We start from the raw sequence: 26,170 nt of genomic DNA, 5'->3' as shown, positions 1-26,170 counted from the left end.
ATTTAACCTTACCCAAACAATCTCTAAAACCTTGAAATTTTGCTAATGGTTTCAGTGTCCTCCACAAGGACTCCAGATTGGACAGGTTATGCCAAGAGGTGACTCTGGGGTGGGGGTCTGACCAGGCCAGAGGGGCCTGCCTCATGATGAAAACTTCACAGTAGTCAGGCCGGAGAGCCACACCTCATGTTCTGATTCTGACCGACCTCAGGGGAGCGGGGCTGATGTTTGCATTACCTAATGAAGCCCCCAGTAAAAGCTCTGGACACTAAAACCTCCACGGGCTTCCTGGTTGGTGAAAGACACTGATGCACATGGAAGGGTGGGGTGTCCCTTTTGGGACACAGAAGCTCCAGATCTCACCCTCTGTGTCTCTTCATTCTTTTTGCTGTAATAAAACTGTGAGTCATTCTAGCAAGTTATTCAACCAGAGTGAGTACTGGGAGCCAGCAGTGAGGTCAGAAGTGAGGGGATCTGCGAAGCCTGGAGCTTACAGCTGGTATTCTGATGGGGTAGGGAGAACCCTGGATTTGTAGCCAGCAGGTCAGAAGTGAGGGGATCTGGGAAGCCCTGAGCTTACGACTGGTATTCCAAGGGGGTAGAGGGAACCCCAAATTTGTAGCCAGCAGGTCAGGAGTAGGGGAAGCTGGAACCTCCTGAGCTTACGGCTGGCATCCTGAGGAAATATAGGGAACCCTGAATTCGTAGCCAGCAAATCAGAAGGGAGGGGGCCCAAAGGGACCCTTGAGCTTGTCGCTGGCATCCTGAAGGGGTACTGGGAAAACCTTGAATTTGTTGCCAGTCAGTCACAAGTGAAAGGAACACCAGGGACACCCAAGCTTGCAGCTGGCACCTGAAGTCTTGGGTCAATTTGGCAGTCTAAAGTCAGTGTCCTTTTAACTTGTAAGCTCTGACCTCGCTCAGGGTGGCTGGTCAGAGGAAGAAGTGCTAAGCGGGCAGCTGGTGTAAGAACTGAACAGAAAGGTGGAAAGTGGGGATTTGTCATTCCTCAGAGTCGGTGGCAGGGAAAAGGTGGGATTTTGATTTATCCACTCATTTCCCAACCCATGAACCCATGCGGACCTAGAACGCCTGCGAATAAGACAGAAACCAATGCTAGCCACCCCGGCAATCTCTCTGCAGTTTACAAAGCACCTTAGCACCCTATATCACTTGATCCTCAAATTAATCCTGCCAGATGGGCAGGGCAGGAAGAACCATCTCTATTCTTCAGGAAACGAAACTAAGGTTTAAAAAAACTGAGTGACTTAACCAAGAGGCAGAACTGGGACGCAGTGGTCTCATGAGGTCACTCGTCTGCCCACTACTGCACTTGCTTTGCTGAGTGGAGGAAGAGAGCTGATCCCTCTCCATGTTTCTGAGCCCTGAGAGGGGCAGTCATCCAGCTTCCCCCGTTCAACTGACCTGCAGCTTCACAGCGATGACCACCGAGTTAAGATCTTTGTCCATTTCTTTGAGCATGACGAGCTTCTTCAGGGTCAAGCTGAACAGCCTAGAAAAGTTGAGAAAGAATATCTGTCACGCTCAAGAAACTTAAAAGAAAAGTGACAATTTGTAGGGAAAACCCTGCTTGACCTAAAATAAGAATGTTGGAATGCCATTCTCAGTCCAAACTGTGTCCTCCTTCTGTAAAAGAGCATCCCTCTTAATTAACTTTCATACTTAGTAAGTGTCAAAAAGGTACATTATTCCACGAACTTCTGTGGATGCCCGTTAATCTCAAGTCAAAACTAATAAGCTTCTTCACTCCTAATACGTGGGAGCAATTTCTGAGGGGAGAGAGGAGTGGTAGAGCATGGCAGGGCATGGATGTGCATTTTGCTGACCCAGTGTTTCTTCTCTCTTACAGCCAACCACATCTCCAATGTTCACAGATGTAAATCTTTAGCAGCACAGAGGTCACCCACAGAAACAAAACCTAGGCTAAAAAACTACAGAACAGGAAATGGTTAAAGGGCCACAAGTTCAATTTCAGCCGAGTTTCGCCCAGAGTATGCAGAGGAGCCCTCAGTGCCACAATCAGGAAATGCCTTTTAACTAAAAGTGAAAGGACCGTCTCCAGTTCTGCAGTCCCAGCAACTCTCATCTGTCTCGACTCTGGTCTTACCAAAGCAGGCTTACTCTGCGCTCCCGGTTGAAGTTGGCAGGGAAACTTTGGATGCCACCTTTCTGCTTTGGGTTTGAGTGGTTAAAGTCTTTAAAACACTCTTCTCCTTGGAGAGGTTGCAGGGAACGGTGAGACACACGAGTGGAGTCGCCGACCAGAGTCATAACAAGCCCTGAGAACAAGGCCCTAAAGAGCTCTACGCTTATTTTCTCCTCAGGGCCATAGCTCTGCCCCTGCTTACTACTCCCTTTTTCTCTCTTGCACTCCTTCCTCATGCAGTGAGCTCCAGCTGTGCTCAGGTCCCTGGAGGTGCCACACTCTTTCTTACCTCTGGGCCTTCCTATGCTGTTGTTCCTTCTGCTAGTGACACTCCTATCCTCAATGACCTACTGCCTGCTCAGCCTTCAGGTCTCGAGTTGCACGTTTTTGCCAGGAGTACTTCCCGAACACCTCCCAGGTCTATGTTAGGTCCCTCATTACACAGTTGAAGTCCTTAAGAACAAAAATTAGTTTCCCAGAGAGGAAGTTTTGGCTCAAGACTGCAGCATCAACTTCTGACTGAGTTTCCAACCTGCCAGCTTGCGCTATAGATTTTGAACTTGTCAGCCCTGACAACTGCATGAGCCAATTCCTTAAAGTAAATCTGGTGGCACAACGGTTAAGCACTCGGCTGCTAACCAAAATGTAGGCTTTCACCAGAGAATGACCTGAAGACCTGTTTCTGTAAAGACTGCAGCCTAGGAAACCCTATAGGGCAGTTCTACTCTGTCACATGGGGTTGCTATGAGTCAGAATAGACTCAGTGGCACCTAACAACAACAATCTGTCTATCTACATATATATTATATAAGTACTTAAGTATATAAAGTGTAAAAACCTATTGCTGCCAAGTTGATTCTGACTCATAGCCACCCTACAGGACAGAGCAGAACTGCCTCATATGGTTTCCAAGGAGCAGCTGGTGGATACGAACTGCCGACCTTTTGGTTAACAGCCAAGCTCTTAACCACTGTGCAACCAGGGAGCCATATATACATATCCATTCATCTATCTCCTATCGGTTCTCTTTCTCTGGACAACCCTGACTGATAAAGGGAGGCAGGAAACTCAGAGTCATAGAAGGGTATGTGACAAACAGAAGCAGAGGTCGAAGTAATGTGATTGCTGACTTGGAAGGCAGAGGTAGGGGCCACCAGCCAAGGAATCAAGTGGCCTCTAAAAAAAAAATGGAAAAGGTGCGGAAACAGATTCTACCCTTGAACCTTCAGAGGAAATGTAATCCTGCCAACACCTTGATTTTAAACCAGTGAGACCTGTTTCAGACTTCTGACTTCTTGTAAAAGAATAAATGTGTGTTGTTTTAAGCCACTAAGTCTGTAGTAACTTGTTCCAGCAGCAATAAGAAACTAATAAACTCATTTCAGAACCTGAGCTCTGATTACACTGCTGCCTCCTCAGCTGACTTGAACTCCCTCCCCTGTGTGCTCCTAAAACACTCTCCTTACATCCGTTACACTGGAACCACCTGGGTTCACGCTCCCTCCTCCAAACTCTCCCTCCCCTGTGTGCTCCTAAAACACTCTCCTTACGTCCGTTACACTGGAACCACCTGGGTTCACGCTCCCTCCTCCAAACTCTCCCTCCCCTGTGTGCTCCTAAAACACTCTCCTTAGTCCGTTACACTGGAACCACCTGGGTTCACGCTCCCTTCTCCAAACTCTCCCTCCCCTGTGTGCTCCTAAAACACTCTCCTTAGTCCGTTACACTGGAACCACCTGGGTTCACGCTCCCTCCTCCAAACTCTCCCTCCCCTGCGTGCTCCTAAAACACTCTCCGTACGCCTGTTACACTGGAACCACCTGGGTTCACGCTCCCTCCTCCAAACTCTCCCTCCCCTGTGTGCTCCTAAAACACTCTCCTTACGTCCGTTACACTGGAACCACCTGGGTTCATGCTCCCTCCTCCAAACTCTCCCTCCCCTGCGTGCTCCTAAAACACTCTCCGTACGCCTGTTACACTGGAACCACCTGGGTTCACGCTCCCTCCTCCAAACTCTCCCTCAACGATGATGACCCAGTTCCTTCTTTCTCTTCAGAGCAGAGACATGCTGGCCCCAAAGGAAGTCTGGTTCTGCTGACAACCCACGGATTATAATACTTCACATAGTTGGCTGTTCAGAAACATAGCTCATTGGATTGTTTCACTTGGATGTTCAAGCCTTGCTGGAAAGGAGAGGGAACATGATGGGAAGGAAAAAATGGAAAAGACTGGATATGCTCAATCTTCTTCCTCATATGAGGCTGCTAATTATGAATGCTTCTGATGGGTTAGGTTTTTGTTTCCAAAGAATTTTCCATCTTCAGAGTGAGCTGCCGGTGCTGAATAAACCAGAGCTTTGAACTTTTTTTTTTTTTTTTTGAACTTAGTTTGGCCGGGTTTGACCCCCTGCTGAGAATTTGCATTTCCACCCCAGACATACTGAATCAGAACCTACAGTTTAACAAGATCCCCAGGTGATTCTTCTGTACCTACAGGTGATTCCTGGGTATACTTGGGACTTTTCAATCAATTAAGTGTGAATGTGTGCTTAAGGAGACATATATCTTATTTCCTTGGCATTTTCCTGTTATATTAAGATATATATTAAAAATATTAATCTGTAGTTAAATAAAATTCCTTTCATTTTCTAAAGTGCTTTATACCAATTTAAACTGAATTCTGGACTAATAGGTCTAAATTTGCATCTTGGCTCCACTATTTTCTAGGTGACTTTGGGCAAGTTTCTTAACCCTTCCCAGCATTTTTGCCAGTAAAATGGGTAAAATACTCACCTCTACAATTATTGTGAGATTTAAATGAGTTAATGAAATGAGCATTAACCAACTGGCACATGGTAGTTAAAATGTAGATTCTGATTCAGTATATCTGGGGTGGAAAGGCAAGCTCTCAGCAGGGGGTCTAACCAGAACGAACTGGTTTGAAGCCCTGGAATAAACTCACTGCCAAGATCCAGGTCTCGTTGAAGTAAATCAGGGGCATGTGTACTTCTTCTCCATTTGTGACTCTTCACTCATTGACACACCCAACACATACTTAATAGTGAGTAACTACTCTGTGCCGGTTGTATGCATTATTGTTGGAGAACAAATATAAGGATGTGGTCCTACGCCCATGAAGTTTACACAGTCCAGTGAGGAAGACAAACAGTAACTTATATTACACTCCTTGTTGTCAGCTTCTTTATGCCCCATAATGTTCAGGGCCATCTTCTTACATAACATATATTGTAGGGCTATATGGTGGAATTATGTTAGGAAGGACAAACACATCACAGATCAATAAATATTTGTTGAATGGGTACACAAATCTTTATGCCACAGCACCTAAATTACGTAAACAAGGCAACAGAAAGGCTGGATATATTCAGTGTTTGCTTAGAAACTAAACACACCACAGTGATTTCAATACCTTCAGCAATCAGTTCAACAGGTTTTTTATTTATTGTCAATGGTATGACTCAACAAGACTTGGGGACCAATCCATGACAGCCAAAGTACAACCTTGAGTATATTCCACCTAAATTTAGAGACCATCTCAAGAATAAATTTGACACATTGAACACTAATGATGAAGACCAGATGAGTTGTGGAATGGCATCAAGGACATCATACATGAAGGAGGCAAGAGGTCATTAAAAAGACATAAAAGAAAGAAAAGACCAAAATGGATGTGAGAAAAGACTCTGAAACTTGCTCTTGAGTGTTGAGTGGCTAAAGCAAAAGAAGAAATGATGAAGTAAAGAACTGAACAGAAGATTTCAAAGGGCAGCTCGAGAAGACAAAGCATTATAATGACACACAAAGAGCTGGAGATAGAGAACCAAAAGGGAAGAACAGGCTCAGCATTTCTCAAGCTGAAAGAACTGGAGAAAAAATTCAAGCCTCGAGTTGCAACAGTGAAGGATTCTATGGGGAAAATATTAAACGAAGCAGGCAGCATCAGAAGAAGATGGGAGGAATACACAGAGTTATTATATCAAAAATGGTCGACGTTCAACCATTTCAAGAGGTAGTATATGATCAGGAACCGAGAGTACTGAAGGAAGAAGTCCAAGCTGCTCCAAAGGCACTGGCGAAAAACAAGGCTCCAGGAATTGGCAGAATATCAATTGAGATGTTTCAACAAACAGATGCAGCGCTGGAGGTGCTCACTCGACTATGCCAAGAAATTTGGAAGACAGCTACCCGACCAACTGACTGGAAGAGATGCATATTTGCGCCCATTCCAAAGAAAGATGATCCAACTGAACGTGCAAATTATCGAACAATATCATTAATATCACATGCAAGCAAAATTTTGTTGAAGATCACTCAAAAGCAGCTGCAGCAGTATATCGACAGGGAACTGCCAGAAATTCAGACCAGATTCAGAAGAGGACGTGGAACTAGGGATGTCACTGCTAATGTCAGATGGATATTGGCTGTGAGCAGAGAATACCAGAAAGATGTTCACTTATGTTTTATTGACTACGCAAAGGCATTCAACTGTGTGGATCTTAACAAATTATGGTACCATTGTGAAGAATGGGAATTCCAGAACACTTAATTGTGCTCATGAGGAACCTGTACAGAGATCAAGAGGCAGTTGTTCAGACAGAACAAAGAGATACTCCGTGGTTTAAAGTCAGGAAAGGTGTGCGTCAGGGTTGTATCCTTTCACCATACCTATTCAATCTGTATGCTGAACAAATAATCCAAGAAGCTGGACTATGTGAAGAAGAACGGGGCATCAGGATTGGAGGAAGACTCATTAACAACCTGCGTTATGCAGACGACACAACCTTGCTTGCTGAAAGTGAAGAGGACTTGAAGCACTTACTAATGAAGATCAGAGACCACAGTCTTCAGTATGGATTGCACCTCAACGTAAAGAAAACAAAAATCCCCACAACTGGACCAACAGGTAACATCATGATAAATAGAGAAAAGACTGAAGTTGTCAAGGATTTCATTTTACTTGGCTCCACAATCAATATCCACAGAAGTGGCAGTCAAGAAATCAATCGACGCATTGTATTGGGTAAATCTGCTGCAAAGGACCTCTTTAAAGTGTTGAAAAGCAAAGATGTCACCTTGAAGACTAAGGTGCACCTGACCCAAGCCATGGTATTTTCAATCACATCATACGCACAAGAAAGCTGGACAATGAAAAAGGAAGACCGAAGAACTGACGCTTTTGAATTGTGGTGTTGGCGAAGAATATTGAATATACCACGGACTGCGAAAGTAATGAACAAATCCGTCTTAAAAGAAGTACAACCAGAATGCTCCTTAGAAGTAAGGATGGCAAGACTAAATCTTACATACTTTGGACATGCCATCAGGAGAGATCAGTCCCTGGAAAGGGACATTATGCTTGGTAAAGTACGGGGTGAACAAAAAAGAGGAAAACCCTCAACGAGATGGACTGACACTGTGGCTACAACAATGGGCTCCAGCATAACAACGATTGTAAGGATGGCGCGGGACCGGGCAGTGTTTCGTTCTGTTGTATATACAGTTTCTATGAGTTGAAACCAACTTGATGGTACCTAACAACAACAAGGGGGATTGCAAATGTGAGGCAGAAGGGCCGTAAATTGAAATAAGAGGTCAGAGTAGGTCTCATTGAGAAGTTCCAGGTTACAGGAAGGAAGTGCAAAGGTCTTAAGGTGGTTGCATACCTGGTCTGTTTGAGAAACAGCAGGAAGGACTGTGGAGCTGAAGTGCAGCAAAGGAGCTAGGGTGAGCGTGGTATGGGATAAGGGTAACTTGTTAGGCGGGTCAGAGGCTCTGCAGGGGCAGGTCACATAGGGCTCTGTAAACCACTGTAAGGATGTGGCTTTTATTCTGCACAAAATGAGGAGCTTTAAGTGAGAGAGACACGGTATGTTTTAAATTTTAAAAGGATTAACTCCAGCTTTTCTTTTAGAATAGAATGAAGGGAGGCATGGGAGGGAAAGGGATAAGCTGAGTGTTAGAAGGCACTTACAGTAATTCAAGCAAGAGTCAATAGTGGCCCGCAGAGTAGTGGCAGTGGAGGTGGTAAAAAATAGTCTGATTCTGGACATTTCATATAGATACAGACAGCAGGCTTTCCTGACAGATTAGGTATGACTGCTACGGAAGAAAACAGGAGCCAAGGTTAACTTCCGGGTTTCTGGCCTAAGTATCTGGAAAGATGAGGCTGCCACTAACTGAGATGGGGAGATCTCTGGGTGGATCAGGTTTCACAGGATTAAGAGTTCCGTTTTGCACATGTTAAATTTGAAATGCCTATTAGACTTCTAAGTAAAGAGCTGGATGTACATGTCTGTCTCTGGGCTGGAGACATCAATGTGGGAGTGTGGCACCGAGATGGCATTTAAAGCCATGGGACGGGATGAGATTACCCAGGGAATGAGTGCAGAAAGAAAAGGGGACCGAGGGTATAGTCCTGGAACACTCCAACATTAAATAAATATGGGTAAAAAGAATGAACCAGCAAAGGAGATAGAGAAGGAACAACCAGTGAGACAAGGGAATACCAAGTTAATGTGACATTATAGAACCAAGAGAGAACGGTCCATTGTATCAAACGCTGCTGAAAGGTTGAAATGATGACTGGGAACTAACCTCAGAGTTTAGCAACATGGAAGTCATTGATGACCTTGACAAGAGCAGTTTCACTACAATAAACCAAACAAACCTGTTGCCGTCGAGTTGATTTCGACTCATAGCAACCCTATAGGACAGAGCAGAACTGTCTCATAGAGTTTCCAAGGAGCAGCTGGTGGATTCGAACTGCCGATCTTTTAGTTAGCAGCCAAGCTCTTAACCACTGCATCACCAGGGCTCCTTCACTACAATAATGGAAATGAAAACCTAACTGGATTGAGTTTAAGAGAGAATAAGAGGAAAGGAACTGGAGACAGTGAATAAAGAGATATGAATCTGTTTCAATCCTTGATCTACTCCAGTATTTTCAACAGTAAACTTTTTATCCAACAGAAATATAACGAGCCATGTGTATAATTTAAAATTTTCCTGTAGCCATATTTAAAAGAGTAAAAGGTGAAATTAATTTTAATAATATATTTTACTTAACCCAATATATTTAAAACATTATGAAAAACCAAACCAAACCCATTGACATTATAAATAATAAATTATAAATATATGTAAAAATGATAACACAAGTTGAACAAGGAGAGTTCATCCCAGGAATGCAAGGTTGGTGTAATATTAGAAAAATTAATCAATGTAATTCATCATATTAATATACTAAAAAAAAAAATCACTGCAATAGATGAAGAAAAATTGAAAAAATCGGTATCTATTCCCGATAAAAAGTCTCAGCAAATTAGGAATAGAAAGGAACTTTCTCAGTCTGATAAAGGGCATCTACAAAAAACCTACAGGTAACACCATACGTAGTGGTGAAACGACTAACTCCTTCGCTACTAAGACCAGGAACAAGGCAGGGATATCCACTCTCACCACTTTTATTTAATACTATACTGGAAGTTCTAATCAGTGCAAGAAGGCAAGAAAAAGAAATAAAAAGACATCTAGATGGGAATGAAAGCAATGAAAGTGTCTATTTTCAGATATTATTACTGTTTATTTAGAATATATGATGGGATCTTCAAGTATTAAAACTAGTGAGTTTAGAAAAGTTGCAGGACATAAGGTCAACATACAAAAATCAGTTGTATTTCTATATACTAGCAACAAATACTTGGAAAATGAAATTAAAAAAATACCATCTATAATAGCATCAAAAATATGAAATACATAGGGATAAACCTGACAAAAGATGTGCAAGACCCGTACAATGAAAACTTCAAAATATTGTTGACAGAAATCAAAGATCTAAATAGAGAGATACACAGTCATGGGCTGCATAATCTCTGTTTGGGCAACATCCGACCACATATATGTCTGTGGTTCTGTAGGTTGTATCAGAGTTCAGAAATCCCGATGGGAGAACAGGACATAGTGTATGTAGCCAGGAATACTGAAGGCTTCCCCCACTCAACACGTGTTATCTCGTCTCTTGTATACAAAGTGACTGCGCTGCCAGCCATAAAATGTTACAGTACACAGATAACCTATAACACATATGTCTTGATGGTCATAATAAACACCTACATTACTGGCTTAGGTATGTGCTATACTGTACTATCATTATTTTAATGTGACCTTCCCCTACTTACAAATAAAAAGTTCACTAAATAACGGCGTCGTGGGCAGCAGCCTCCAATCTCATGTTTCCCATGTCTCTTCAATGTTGTAGCATTATCTCTGTGTTTAATTTTCTTTCAAAAATGTTACCATGAAGTAGATCATGGCTCCAAAATGCAGCAAAACCAGTGCTAGTGATAGCAGCAGTTAGAGGTAAGGAGAAGTATTAATTTGAAAGTGAGACAAAAGGTATCCTATATAGCTTTGCTAAGTATATAATATGGTGTTTGCACAAGGTCCAAATCACATAACGCCATATTTCACAGAGCGTCGTGGACGTTAAGTGATGAATGGCTGTACATTGTTTATGACTTGGATAATCATTTTCAAAGAATAAACTCCAATTCATATCTCAAACTATATACAACAATTAATTCAAAATGGATCACAGAATTAAACATAAAACATAAAATTATAAAACTTCTGAGTAAAAAAGTATCTGGGGCCTCAGGCTAGGATACTTTATTTCTTGGATACGACACCAAAGAACGATCCCTAAAATAAAAAAATTGATAAAATTGGACTTCATCAAAGTTAAGAACTGCTTCTGAAAGATACTGTTAAGGGAATGAAAAGATAAGTCTCGGAATGGGTGAAAATATTTGTAAATCACATATCTGATAAAGGACTTGTATCAGAATATACAAAGAATTCTCAAAACTCGATAGAAGGAAAACCAACCACCCAATGAAATAACGGGCAAATGTTTTGAACATTTTTATACCTTTACCAAGGAAAGTATACAGATGATAACTAAACATATGAAAAGATGCTCAATACCATATGTCATTAAAAAAAAAATTTTTTTAAATGACATATGGTATTGAGCATAATACCATATGTCATTAGAGAACAGCAAATTAAAACAACAATGAGACACCACCACACCCATTTCAATGGCTAAAATTCAGAACACTGACAACACCAAATGCTGGTGAGCATGTGGAGCAACTGGAACTCTGATTCTTTAGTGGTGGGAACGCAAAATGGCACAACCCCCTTGGAAGACAGCCTGGCAGCTTTTTTTTTTTTTTTTTTTTTAAAACAAAGCTAAAGATAGGCTTACCATACAATCTGGCAATGGCACTGCTAGGTATTTACCCAAACGAGTTGAAAATACATCCAAACAAAAACCTGCACACAAATGTTTACTAGGAGCTTTATCTATAACTGCCAAAACTCAGAAGCAACCAAGATGTCCTTCAATAGGTGAGATAAACCGGTACCTCCATCCAATGGAATATTACTCAGTGATAAAAAGAAATGAGCTATCACACCATGAAAAGACATGGAGGAAACTTAAATTCATATTGCTAAGTGAAAGACACCAGTCTGAAAGGCTACATACTGCACGATTCTAACTATATGACATTCTCAAAAAGGTAAAACTACAGTAAAAAGAGCAGTGGTTGCCAAGGGCTGGGGAGGGTGGGCAGGATGAACAGGTGGCGCATGGGCATTTTTAGGGCAGAAAGACTGACATGTACGTGACATTAGGCATTTGTCAAAACCCATAGCACTGTACAACACAAAGAGGGAGCCCTAATGTAAACTATGGACTTTAGTTAATAATAATGTATCAATATTGGTTAATTGATTGTTACAAATGTAACACACAAATGCAAGGTGACATTAAGAGGGGAAACTGGTGGGGGGAGAGAGGGAGGATATGGGAACTATTAAAAATTATCAAAACTCACCAAAATTTGAACAAAAGGTTACTCTAAGCAGTTATTCTCTATGCATACAGGGGGATCATTTTGATTCCAGAAAAAGCAAATGGTTTGAAGAAGCTAGGTACAATGAGGCTCATAAAGAGAAACTTAAAAAAAAAAAAACTCATTGCCGTTGAGTTGATCCAACTCAGTGGATGCTGCAGGACAGATCAGAATTGCCCTATAGGGTTTCTAAGGGGGGGCTGGCTGGTAGATTCCAACTGAGGACCTTTTGGTTAGCAGCTGAGCTCTTAACGACTGCCACTACCAGAGCTTCCATAAAGAGGGGAGGAAGAAATAAAGAAGATCAATCACTGACTATCTTAACATGATTAATTGAACCCTTTCTTTCCCCTTTGTTGAGATCAACTGATATTAGGTTACTTCTGGCCTGGCTGCTAAAAATTTGGCCTTCCACCCACCTTCAGCCATAAGGCTTTTCTGAGATTTAAGTTAGGAAATTTAAGTTAGGATTTAAGTTAGGAGTTCTTTTCTAGCAGGACAAGACAAATCTACATTACTATAGAGCAGGTTCTGGCAAGCCTTCTATGGTTAATATCTGGTTTCTTGGATAAGAAAAACCCTAAAATCAAAGTAAGATGTCTGTTACTAATTTTCCTTTGCAACATAACTGTCTATTCTTTCTGTATAATTTTTCTGTAAACTTAAAACTGGTCTAAAAAATAAAGTCTGTTTAAAAAAGTAAAAAAGATGCTCAACATTTAGTCACTGAGAAAATGCAAATAAAAATCACAGTGAGATACCACTCTGTACCTATTTGAATATTTAAAATTAAAAACACTATCCAAAAAACACAAAATAACAAATATTGGAGAGGCTGTAGGAGATCGGACTCTTGTGCTGGTGGGGATATAAAATGGTATAATCACTTTGGAAAATGATATGGCACTTCCTTAAAATGCTAGAAATAGAAATACCATAGGATCCAGCAATCCCACTCCTAGGAATATACCCGAGAGAAATGAGAGCCATCACACAAATAGACATACACACGCTCATGTTCATTGAAGCACTATTCATAATAGCAAAAAGATGGAAACAACCTAAGGCCCATCAACAGATCAACGGATAAACCAATTATGGTACATACATACATACAATGGGATACTATGCGGTGATAAAACACAATAACGAATCTGGGAAACTTCTCACAACATGGATGAATCTGGAGGGCATTATGCTGTCATAAAAGGACAAATATAGTATGAAACCACTATTATAAGAACTCAAGTAAAGGTTTGCACACAGAAAAAAGCATTCTTTAGACCGCCCTGACAGGGAACACAACAAAGTCCCTGATGGAGCAAGAGAAAAGTGTGGTGTACAACTCAAATTCACATAAAAAGACCAGACTTAATAGTCTGACTGAGATGAGAGGAATCCCTGAAGACATGGCCCCTGGACTCTGTTAACCCAGAACTAAAACCACTCTCATAGCCAACTCTTCAGATAAAGATTAGACTGGACTATAAAACATGAAATATACTCACGAAGAGTGTGCTTCTTAGTTCAAGTGGATACACAGGACTAAATGGTCATCTCCTGTCTGGAAGGTAGAAAGGGACAGGAGCTGGTTGAACGGACATGGGAAACCCGGGTAGAAAAGGCGAGTGTGCTGTCACGTTATAGGGAGAGCAACTAGGATCACATAACAATATGTGTATAAATTTTTGTATGAGAAATTAACTTGAGCTGTAAACTTTCACCTAAAGCACAATTAAAAAAAGAAAAAAGCATGCTTTGATGGTTACGAAGTGGTGAGGGGAAATCACTAACTAGAATGTAAACAACTGTCAACTTCAGTGAAGGGAACGACAACACACAATATAGGGGAAGTCAGCACAACTGGACCAAAGCAAAAGTATAGATGTTTCCTAGACACATCTAAACACTATGAGGAACGGAGTGGGCTGGGGCCTGGTCACCATAGTCTTGGGGACATCTAGGTCAATTGGCATAACATAGTTCATAAAGAAAATGTTCTACATCCCACTTTAGCTAGTAGCATCTGGGATCTTAAAAGTTTGTGAGTGGCCATCTAAGACACATCTATTGGTCTCATCCCACTCAGAGCAAAGGAGAATGAAGAAAACTAAAGACATAAGGAAAATATTAGTCCAAAGACTGAAGGACCCTATGAACCAGAGACTCCACCAGCCTAAGACCCCAAGAGCTACATGGTATCCAGCTACTACCAATGACCACTCTGACAAGGATCACAACAGAGAGGTCTGGACAGAGTGAGAGAAAAATGTAGAACAGAATTCAAATTCAAGAAAAAACACCAGACTTACTGGTCTGACAGAGACTGAAGGGACCCCCAAAACGATGGCCCCTGGACGCTCTGCTAACCCGGAAATGAAACCATTCCCAAAGCCCACTTTTCAGACAAAGATCAGACAGACTTATAAAACAAAAAATAACACACATGAGGAACGTGCTTCTTAGTTCAATCAAATATATGAGACTGAGTGGGCAACTCCTGTCCAAAAGAAGGCAGAAGGGACAGGAACTGGACAAATGAACACAGGGAACATGAGGTGGAAATGGGGAGTGTGCTGTCACATTGTGGGAATTGCAACCAATGTCATAAAACAACATGTGTATAAATTTTTGAATGAGAAATTAACTTGATCTGTAAACTTTCACCTAAAGCTCAATTAAAAAAAAGAAAAAGATTAAGTTTAGAAGATTGATTATACAAAGTGTTGGAAAAGATATGGAAGGAGCAACTGGGATTCTCATACACTGCCGATAGGAATGTAAAATGGTATAGCCAAATTTGGAAAACAATTTGGCAGTTTCTTAAAAAGTTAAGCATACACTTTCCTTATGGTCCAGCCATTCTACTCCTAGGTATTTACCGAAGAGAAAAGGAACTATATACACCCATACAAAGAACTGTACATGAATGTTCATAGCGGCTTTATCTGTAACAGCCCCAAACTGGAAATAACCCAAATGTCCATTAATAGATAAACAGATGAACAAATTATGATATATTCGTACAACAGAGTCCTATTCAATAATAAAAAGGAATTACTAATACCCACAACATGGATAAATCTCAAAATAATACTGAGTGCAAGAAGTCAGACAAAAAAGGGATACATATTATACTCTAGAAAACACAATTTAATCTAAAGTGACAAACAGCTACTACATCAGTAGCTGTCTAACGATGGCGCTGGGAGTGTATGGAGAAAAGAGTTCATGTGGCAGGCCTGAGACTGCTGTTCTTAAAAAAGCCTGCTTGCAAGATTGGCCCTTGGCTAGCATCTGGGAACTTGTATTTTGGGAGGGTTCCCATCATTCCGAGGAGCCCTAGTGGTGCAGTGGTTAAGCGCTGGGCTGGTAACCGAAAGGTGCGCGGTTCAAACTCACCAGCCTCTCTGTGGGAGAAAGATGCAGCAGTCTGCTTCCATAAAGATTATAGCCTTGGAAACCCCATGGAGCAGCTCTACGTGCCCTGCAGGGTTACAATGAGTTGGAATCAACTTGATGGCAAAGAGTTTTTTTTTTAAGTTCCCATCATTCCCAGAACGGATACAAGTAGCTCCCAGGGCCTAAACTGTACCAACAATGTGGTGTATGCTGAACACCTGCTTCCTTTCTGGGAGCCCAGAATTTTGGTACATATGAGGCAGAAAGTGCCTACGTGACCAGCCTCCACTGAAAACCTGGGGCACTGAGTCCCTATTAAGCTTCCCTGTGAAACAACATTTCCCGTATGTTGTCACGATGTACTGCTAGAGGCATGAAGTGCCCTGTGTCACTCCACTGGGACAGGACTCTTGGAAACTTGTGCCTGGTTTCTCTTACTTTCCCCCGTGTGCCTTTTCCCTTTGTCAATTTTGCTTTTGTATCCTTTTGCTGAAGTAAGCCACATCTGTGAATATGACCATATGTGAGTCCTGTGAGTCCTCCTAATGATGCATCAAACCTGGGGGTGACCTTGGGGACCCCAACACAGGAGGGGCATGAAGAGGCGGGGAGAGTGATTACAAAAGGGCACTTTTGGGGTGATGGATATGTTCAATATCTTAACTGTGGTGAGGGTTTCACAGGCCTATATCTATGTCAAAACTTATACAATTGTGTACTTTAAATATGAGCAGTTTATTCAAATTCTTATTGAAAACCAGACATAATGGATACATTGAGACTGGAGGAATCCCTCAATCTATCGCCTGGAGTCAACTTTTAAACGTTGAACCAAAACTATCCCATGAAGTCATCTTTAAACTAAACAACAGTTTAGCTCAATAAATGTTTGCCTTGAGCACTGTGGCCTTTTAAAGAATCACCTGTACGAGATCAAAATGACAACAGTAACTCTACAGAGGAGAACTTTAAGGGGCAGAGAGTCTAAGTTAACAGTGGTGAAACAATATGGGCAGAGACAGTGAGAACGGTGACACAACGGGAAGTATGTAACCACTGTCAGTGAACCGTATGTGTAGGAATTGGTGAATGGGTATACGTTTTGTTGTGTATATTTTCATCAAACAATATATATGTGCAGTTTATGTTAACTATTTATTAAAAAAAAAAAAAAACCAAACCCATCGCCCTTGGGTCGATTCTGACTCATAGCGATCCTATAGGACAGAGTAGAGCTGCCCCATAGGATTTCTAAGGAGCGCTGGCGGATTCGATCTACTGACCTTTTTAGTTAACAGTTGAGCTCTTAATCGCTGAGCCACCAGGGCTCCATGCTAATTATATACCACAATAAAGCTTTTTTTCTCTTTAAATGAAGGTTCTACCCAATGTGCCAAAGTCTGCTAACTGCCTACCAAACATCCACTTCTCCCTTCCCATTTACTAACAGGAAACCCTGGTGGTGTAGTGGTTAAGTGCTACGGCTGCTAACCAAAGGGTCGGCAGTTCAAATCCGCCAGGCGCTCCTTGGAAACTCTATGGAGCAGTTCTATTCTGTCCTATAGGGTCGCTATGAGTCGGAATCGACTCTATGGCACTGGGTTTGGTTTTTTTGGCTTATTTAATAACAGAGCGCCAACTTTTAGCTGAACATATTGCTTCCTGAAATACAAGGCATGCTTTCCAGCCTCCTTGGAGCCCTGGTGATGCAGTGGTCAAGTGCTTGGCTGCTAAGCGAAAAGTTGGCAGTTTAAACCCACCAGCCACTCAGGGCAGAGATATGTTGCAGTCCGCTTCGCTAAAGATTACAGCCTTGGAAACCCTATGGGGCCTGCCTTCTTAGCAGCTAGGTGAAAACACCTGCCTAAAATCTGGCCAACGAAATGTAAACGAGCATATTAGATGGGACTTCTGGGAAGGTTTCTTAAAGAGAGCTCACTCATCTGACAGAGGCCTCTCGTCCTTTCTTCTTCTTCTGGCCTGTAATACAGGTTGATGGCAATAAGCCAACCTTGATAATGCAAGCTACGTGCCAGGAATGTGAATTGGAGAGGAGCTAGGGTACCTCGCGACACCATGGGAGCTGGTCTATCAGGCCTGGACTGTTTACTTCTGGGTTTTTATTTTTTACCTAAGAAAGAAACTCCTATCTTGTATATACCTCTTATTTTGAGGTTCTGTTATATGCAGGTGAACCTATTCTTAAGTAATACAGCACTGGCGGATTCCCAAGGTGTTAGGCCTTTAGCCACAAGCTCCCAAATACCTTTAACAGAAATGACTGCATGCTTCCCAAAGTCCATTTTAAAGGGCAATGTCCTAGCAGGAAATTTGGGCTCTTATCCTTATGAAAGTAAGGAAGGCTATCTCAAAAGCTGAAAGAAAAATAGGTTCTCTCCAAGATCCCTAGAAGGATAATCAAATCCCTAGTCTTCAGCACTTTTGAGGAAGAGGGAGACACAGAGCAGTGGGCTTCCTGGCCCACAGAGAGAGAAGGCTGAGTGCCTTTGGAGAGAGGCCTAGGGCCAGGGAGAGACGTGCCTGAGAGCACGGCTAGGAAGAGGCTGTCCTGATGAAGAGCTGTATCCTGAGTGTTCCTGAACTTGCACTATAACTGTTACCTGCCTAATAAACCCCATAACCATGAGTATGGTCTGTGAGTTCTGTGTGATCATTGCAATGAATTATTGAACCCAGCAGAGAAGCAGAGAGTACTCTCTGAGGGATGGCTGGCGTCACGACTGGTAAAGATGGGAGAAAGAGGAGGTTTGTCTGGCCTCCACCTCATGGGTGTCAGCCTTGCGCTGCTGATCTTGGTTCTCCTTCCCTCCTGTGGGGTTGGAAGAGGTCGGACACTGCCCCCACACGGTTTTTACACACAGTATGGCTTGGGGACATGGAAGCAGGCTGAAGACTCCTCTCTATTCCCATCTATCCTTCCTTTCTCCTCATCTGGGGATGAGAAAGTAGGAGAGTTCTAGCCAAAAGTCCTTACTCAATGAGGCTTTCAAATAAAATGTATGGCTGGGGTTCTGCAGCTAGCCCATGTCTGGAATGTCAGCAGTAAAAAAAAAGTCAGTGATCTGCCTTTGAAGCAGAACAGACTATCACAAAGGTGGTGGGAATCCGAACAACTTAGAAAGATCCCAGGTTATTCAGTTCAAAGGTAATCTTCCTCACTACAAAAGAATTTTGAAAATATTTTGATAATAGAACTCATTACGATTTTTAAAAGCTCCATTTGGAAATCTTGGTCGTCGACAATTAATACAACAATAATAAAGCATCAATTCATGGTCCTCTGATTCCCCAAAGCTGTTCTTCCTTTTGCTTCTTGGTCTTGTCCCCATAGCTTCCCCTCCTTCCTTGTTGGGTAACCTTCGGCAACCTCTGTGGCTCAGTTTTCTCATGTGAAATGAAGTAACAGTACTTCCTGCTTAGTAGCGCTGTGGTATGGTTTGAGAGAATTTATGTGTATAAGGCAGTTAGCGCAGGACCTGGCGCACAGTAAGCCCGCAGGTAAATGCTAGCACTTGGAATCCTTCTCCCACTCCTCCCCCTTTTCGTTTTTATTTATTCATGTTTTAGTCTGACGTTGGCTCACTTTTCTTTGGGACAGTGTGGCATAATAAGCTCCTTTATGTGGCTTTTTTGCCTTGTTTCTTTAGAAAAACAGCTTGAGAGATTTTGCCCCCTAAGCCCTGAGGAGTTACCGTTACCTAGTTTTCTACCCCCAAAGGGTTTGTTACTTTTGTCCAGGCTGAGGGACATTTCCTGGGTAAACTGTTAACGACTTGCAGTTTGACACTTTGTGTTTGCTCCTGGGCTGCAGCCTGCCCCATGACTGGTATACACCTCGTAGGGACTGGTCAATAGACTATGCAAACGGTTGTCCGCAGCCTACTATGCAAATAGAGTGTCTGTGGTCTCCCAGGAGGGGAGTGGTCATTTCAGGGCCCTGGTGGGGGCCACACCTTTAAATTGACCAGGAGTTTGTGTATATATGTAGCCAACCCCACAGAGGTTTTTGAGAATGAAAGAAACAGGAAAAGAAGCAGAAGAAAGAAAGCAGCGAGCGAGAGAGAGAAGGCAAAGAGCCTCCTAAAAGAGCTGTAACACAGGTCAAGGGCTGTAATACTGAAGCCTATGAGAGGCCCAGAAGGGGCCCAGCAGCAGAGCCGGTGGCGACAGGCCCAGAAGGGGCCCTGCAGCAGAGCCGGTGGCGACAGGCCCAGAAGGGGCCCTGCAGCAGAGGTGGTCCTGACAGATGGTTGGGCTGAGAGGAGGCCTGTCCTGAGGGGGCTGAGAGGAACGGAGAGAGCTGTCCCGCATGGAAGAAGGGAGACTTTGCCTACATGCATCCTGATCCGAATTGTACCCCGTTACTTCCTTAATAAACCACTTAATTGTAAGTATGGTCTTTGAGTTCTGTGTGGTCACTGCAATGGACTACTGAATCCAGAAGAGAAGTAGAGAGTGCCATGCGAGGGACGGCTGGTGTCAGAATTGGTAAAAAGGTTGGAGGGTGGAACTATGACGGACCTCCACTTCATGGGAATCAGCTTTGCACTGATCCTGGTCAGTATCCCCCCTGAAGCCAGACAGGTTCTGATGCTCCTATTCCTCCCACCGTTTTACAGACGGCCTTCCTTCTAATAAGAGCAGTGAGGGAACTGCTACTCTAATAGGGGCGGTGCTCCAGGCTTTTATCCTGACTCCTTGCACCCTGGGCCCCTTCCTCTCCATGTCACGGGCACAATCCCTTGCAGGGAATATCCTCATTGCCCCCATCAGCAGGAAGGACAAAGTCAAAGTAACACTCGTGGAGCCCGAAGCTGGGTTAAAGACTCTCCTCAGCAAGCCCTCCAGCAACCATGTACTGTGCCTCTTCCCGGACCTTAGCTCTATACTAGGAGCTGTGAGCTACACAGAAAACAATGAGGCGTAACCCCTGCCCTGAACAATTTATGGCCTAGACGCGGGGACGGGATTTAAGTACCTCAGACAATTAGCCAACAAATGTGACAGTGTAGGATTAAGTGCTAAATTACATAAAGAGAAATCATTGAGTAACTGGGCCAGGCTCCAGTGAGGACATTCTGAGACCACATTCTCTCCAGAAATTTCCTTTAGTTCCCATCAGACTAAGTCTGAAAGAATCAGGCTACTTGGTAACTGGTTAGAGAACAAAAATATGACAAGACTCTTCTGAAACCTTCTAGATTATTCTAGGTTGTGCTTAACTGTAAGATAAAGGGGAAAGTCTTAAATGACATCAACGGATGATCCTCGATTTGCATTTAACAGCTGTTTCAATCTCATTCCCAGGCAAATCATAACTAGAGAAGCTCATGAAGAGAGGAACAGTCATTCCATTGTCCCCCATCTCCTTTCTAGCAGGTGCCCATGAACAGTGAAGTAGCCACATTTTGGACAGAAAAAAAAAAAAAAAAAATGAGAAGGGGGGACAGAGATCTGGATCTTTGTTAAGTCCGGACACGAAGAGTCAGTCCCCTGACTCAAACCGATGGTCTTTTTGGGATCAGAGCAGATAAGTGTTGAACTAGAAGACAAGTGAGCTGGAATATCCCTTTGTGCTACCAAGAAATTGCTGTCATCTAAGTCAGTCACTTTTCTCTCCCCTTTAGTTCTTTAGCCATAATGTGGGAAGAATAAACTCTGTCTTCTCCCTAGAACAGCATTTATCAGTGTAAAGAACAAATCAATAGAAAAAAATACGGGAAAGTTTTTCCTTTACGAGAGTTAAGTCTTCATTTTTTAACTCACTTAAATTTTAACAGGGCACCTGTAGAAGTCCGGATGAGCTTCAATAACCAAAACATGGAAAGGTCAGTTTCTGAGCAGTGTACTTTTACTGCTTTTGAAGTTACTTGAATATGTACTGCGAATTACCGTTAATTACAGTGAATTACTGTTATATGATCTTGTAGCTCCTATGAGACGCCTGGGTGGGACTATGCAAGTAAGGGTGCTTATGGCCCACTGAGGTGATTGGTCAGTTTTTCTAATGCAAATAAGGTACCTGGAACCCTTGCTGGGATGGGACCATGCAGATAAGGTATATGGAACTCTTGCAGGGGTGGGACCATGCAGATAAGGTACATGGAACCCTTGTAGGAGACTGGTCAGTTTTGCCACCTCACTAGGCTTAAAAGGAGTCAATCCCAGAGGCCTGGGGAGAGAGGGGAACTTTACTACCATCAAGAAGAAGAGCCAGGAGCCAAGTCCGTTCTTTGGATCCAGGGTCCTTGCACTGAAAGCCTCTTAGACCCAGAAGACAGAGAACAGTAACACTGTAGGCAGCAGCAGCATGAGATGGCAGGAACCAGGAGACGGATACAAGACAGTGCAGTGGGCTTCCTGGCCCACGGAGTGAGAGAGCTGAGAACCTTCAGGCAGAAGGCTTGCTGGCAGACTAGGGTACCTCCAGGCACTTGCCGGCATGGCTAAAGAGCTTTTCACACGCGCCTGAGGAGGGCAGAGGCCAGGCTGAGAGCTGATGGCGGAAAGCCAAGGGCTGAGGACCAAGGGCCACAGGCCGACGGCCAAGAGAGAGGCCTGCCTGCGGGCACAGCCAAGAAGAAGCTGTCATGATCGAAGAACTGAATCCTGCGTTGTTCCTGTTACTTCCAAAGTGATCTTGATCCTGAATTGTAACCTGTTGCTTCCTTAAAAAACCCATAATAGTTGGTACAGTCTGTGAGTTCTGTGTGGCCATTGCAACAAATTATGGGGTCTCGCAGAGACGCAGAGAGAGCCATGGGAGGGACAGCTGGTGTCAGAATGTTTAAAAAGTTGGAGAGTGAGGTATGCCTGACCTCCACCTCACAGGAATCAGCTTTGGGCTAATGGTGATCTTGATTCTACTTTCTTGCCCTGAAGTTAGATGATGTCTGAAGCCACACTACAGTGACATGTACATACTGAATTTATTATTTTATAGCAAACAGCATAATTTTGACTTGGCAAAACAATTAACTAAGGGCATTGTACTATTTTTTAAAAAATAAAGGAATTGAGTTATTATAAAAGGCACAACTTGGCAGAGATAGGTTGAATGAGATGGACAGTGGATTTTACAATGAAAGGACAAGAGGAAAAAGATTTCCTTATCTGTAATTGCCTCACCAAAAAATCAGATGAAACTAGGCACTGTTCAAATGGGGCACACCAGAGGATAAGAAAAAAACTTAGATCCAAACAAAAAAAACAGAACCAAGTAATATGCTTAGGCATACTTTATTCCCTAGCTATAGGATATGACTTTCTATGAGCAGAGGGACACAAGGTTAAAAGTAAACCACTAATTTCCGGCTACTCAACACAGTTTATAACATTTTTGCCCTTTCTGCAATCTCTTTGATGACAATCTTCCAGATGGGAAAGCAAAAAACATTTTCTCTCGTTTTATAAGGTAGGATGAAACTTGAGTTATAGCTAAAAAATACTTGGATAGGCACTTAATAGAAAAGCAAGCAAAATGGCCAACAAGCAGATAAAAAGATACTCAAAGTCATTAGTAATAAAGAAATACAAATCAAAACAACAATGAGATACTATTTCACTTTCACCAGGACTAGAAAAATTATAAATCTGACAACATGAAGTGTTGATGCGGACGTGGAGTGATTAGAACAATTTATACACTACTGGTGGGAGGGCAAATTAGTACATCCCCTTTGGAAACGAGTTTGGCCTTGAGTAGCAAAGTGGGAGAGGTACACACCCTTGTGGCACAGTCTATGAACTACCCTGGGGCAGCAGTTCTGTAAGTACATCAAGGACCTGTGGGAGCTCTGGAGACCATTTCAGGGGGTGTGAGGTCAAAATTATTTTCAAAAAAATTCTAAGATGTTATTCCCCTTTTCATTCTTTCTCTCCCAAGTGGACAGTGAGGTTTTCCACTATTGTGTGATATTATTTATTATATAATTGTATATTAATATATAATTTATATATTTATTATATATTAACATACAATAGGCTAGTATTATTTTAATGAATAATTACACATTTCTATTTTAACTTGTAATATATTAATATTGATAACTTAAACCCGCCAGAAGATATACACAAGAATGTTTACAGCAGTACTGCAAAAAGGAAAAAACAAACCAAAACAAAAAAACGAGTGAGCATCACAAATACCCAACAAGGTATGTGCACACATGTTCATACAACAGAATACTACACATCAGTGAAAACGAATGAATTACAGCTGAATACAATAACAAGAAAATAGAAGAATATATCCAGTATGGTTCTATGTACATAAAGCTCAAAATATGTAACACTAAACAATATATTTTTTAGGAAGAAAAACACTCAAGGAAACGACAAAAATGAAATTTAGGAAGCAGTTATCTCTGATGATGGGGAGGGAAATGGGCTGAGAAGAGAGGGGCACACAGGGAACTCCAAAAGTAATAAAATTATTTTTCTTAAATTGGATGGTGGGTTCTTCGGTGTTTGTTATGATTCTTTATATCTTACAGATATTTTCTGAATATTCCTATGTATCTACTCAGTATTTAATAAAATACTCAATATTTAATAAAAATGACTAAAACAGAACAGATCTAAATATTAAAAAGGGGGCCTAGATACCTGGGTGTGTTCATTCTCTAGATTTTTCTTAAGAGCCCAAACTATGTAGCACTGTGCTAAGTGTTGAGAATATACAAGATACACAGAATTCCCACCTGAAGAAGCTTCCAGGAAAGGAGGACTTCTGCTCCACAAAAGGCTGGAGAAGCTGTGGCAGATCAGTACCCCTGCCGAGAACAACTAAAAAAGCCAGCAAAGATGCAGAAATTATGTACTTTAAGATAATAGAAAGCTTCTAGGCAATGAGAACTGAAAGGCTAAGAGAAGAGAACCTTAGAGAGACAAGTTGACTTTTGCAATAAATTACCAGTTCTGGGTAGGTACTGGCAGGAGGCTGAGGATACGGGCTTTGCATCCTTGGAGGGCCCCTGCTAGGGGAAAGATGGCAGGAAAATTTTTAGCAGATACTTGGAGGGGCTTCAAACACACTTCCAGTTTTCTTCTTAGGACATCTGCTGAATTCTGAGGCTGAATGAGGCAGCAGATAAAAACCTAACGAAAAATAGTTTTGTGAGACAAATAGTTTGGGATCCATCAAGGAAGGAGACTCAGAGAACACACAAGGGCCCCACTTAAAAACCTGGAGGGCTGGGGCAAACCAGAGTCTAGCAGACCAAGCCATATCAACATTATAAACCCAACCTCTATTTAGCACAGTCCCAAACTGGATTAAGGTGATCAGCAGAGGGAAGACTGAACTCTGTCTGGAGGTCGATATCATCATCTGAAACTCCCATGATTTTTTATGTATGTGTGTGTATATATATGTACATACACACACACATATACATATATACACACACACACAATGTCCAGCATTCAATAAAAAATTACTAGACAAGAAAAAGACAGGACCATATAACTGAAAACTACAAGAATGGAAACACGCACAAAACTGAGAAAGTTCTAAAGATGATCCAGATATTGGAATTTGACAAGGACCTAAAAATGATTGATGATTAAATCTACTGAAGAAAACGGAAGACAGAAAAAAAGAGATAAAAAGATAAAGAATTTCACCAGAGAATTAGAGACCTATACACTTATACATAGGCAACTTATAAATTGCATATTTCCTCTGAACATCAGACTTGCATATTCAACTGCTTACCTGGCAGCTCTACCTGGATGTAACAATGGCATCTCAAATTCAACATATCCAAAACCAACCTCATTATCTTTCCTCAGTAAATCTAGTCTATTTCCACTGTTCACAGTCCATCCTATTAAGTAAACAGGAAACTGATGAGTAATCCAAACAGTTCTCTCTCCCTCACCCTCCATTATCGAAACTATTGTCAAGAGGTATCAATTTTACCCCTAAAGAGCTCTCAAATAATTTTTTTTCCATTTTCGTAACTCCTAACCTAGTTTCAGACACCATAATCTACTTCCTGGACTCCTGTAACAGCTTCCTAACCAATTTATCTACACTTTTACTTTCCCTCCAAATTTTTCCTCTACATTGTGGCCACAGAGATCTTTTTGAATTAGTACTCTGATCACGTCTGGTACCCCTCAGTCTTGAGATTAATACCTATCTATCTCCCAACCAAACTCAATTAGGACAGTAAACAATGTTTTCTGCTCAACATAGCAATTCCAGCACCTAGTGGAGTGAGTATATAGCATGTAGTAGGCACTCAATGAATATACGGTTGAACAAAAAAACGAACATACTTTCTACAGTTTGCCCTTGAGAATGTCCATATAGGTTGTCAGATCATTCATGGACCCACTATACTAAGGAGTATCAGTTCCTGGAAAATGAGAAAACAAGATAAGTAAAATCTCAGTGGTTGAAATTAGCCCATAATATATCCAGATTTATTATAAAGCAACAGTAGTTGAGATAGTATGGTATTAGTGGAGGAATAGAAAAATAGACCAATGGAAAAGGATAGAGTGCCCAGAAACAATCTCACAATTACGAAGAAACTTGATATAAGAAAAAGGCAATATTTCAATGATTGGGAAAAGGATCAACTATGAAATGGACAAAAATAATTTTGGGTTCATACCTCACACCA

At 41.9% G+C, this 26,170-nt stretch overlaps 1 protein-coding gene across 2 annotated transcripts in view; it reads right to left on the bottom strand.

Moving 5' to 3' along the window:
* The window catches only part of PACS1 (phosphofurin acidic cluster sorting protein 1), a 173,739-nt gene that overhangs the window by 52,327 nt on the left and 95,242 nt on the right, over positions 1-26,170 (bottom strand). For both annotated transcript variants that reach the window (XM_049892544.1, XM_049892545.1), the window contains exon 2: positions 1,426-1,513. In XM_049892544.1, coding sequence (XP_049748501.1) covers positions 1,426-1,513 — 88 coding nt within the window. The remainder of the gene's footprint in view (positions 1-1,425; positions 1,514-26,170) is intronic.

This window comes from Elephas maximus, chromosome 7 (assembly GCF_024166365.1).
Source record: "Elephas maximus indicus isolate mEleMax1 chromosome 7, mEleMax1 primary haplotype, whole genome shotgun sequence".
Lineage (NCBI taxonomy): Eukaryota > Metazoa > Chordata > Mammalia > Proboscidea > Elephantidae > Elephas > Elephas maximus.
Note: the sequence above shows the minus strand (reverse complement) of the source record. Positions and strands in the feature narration are given on the sequence as shown.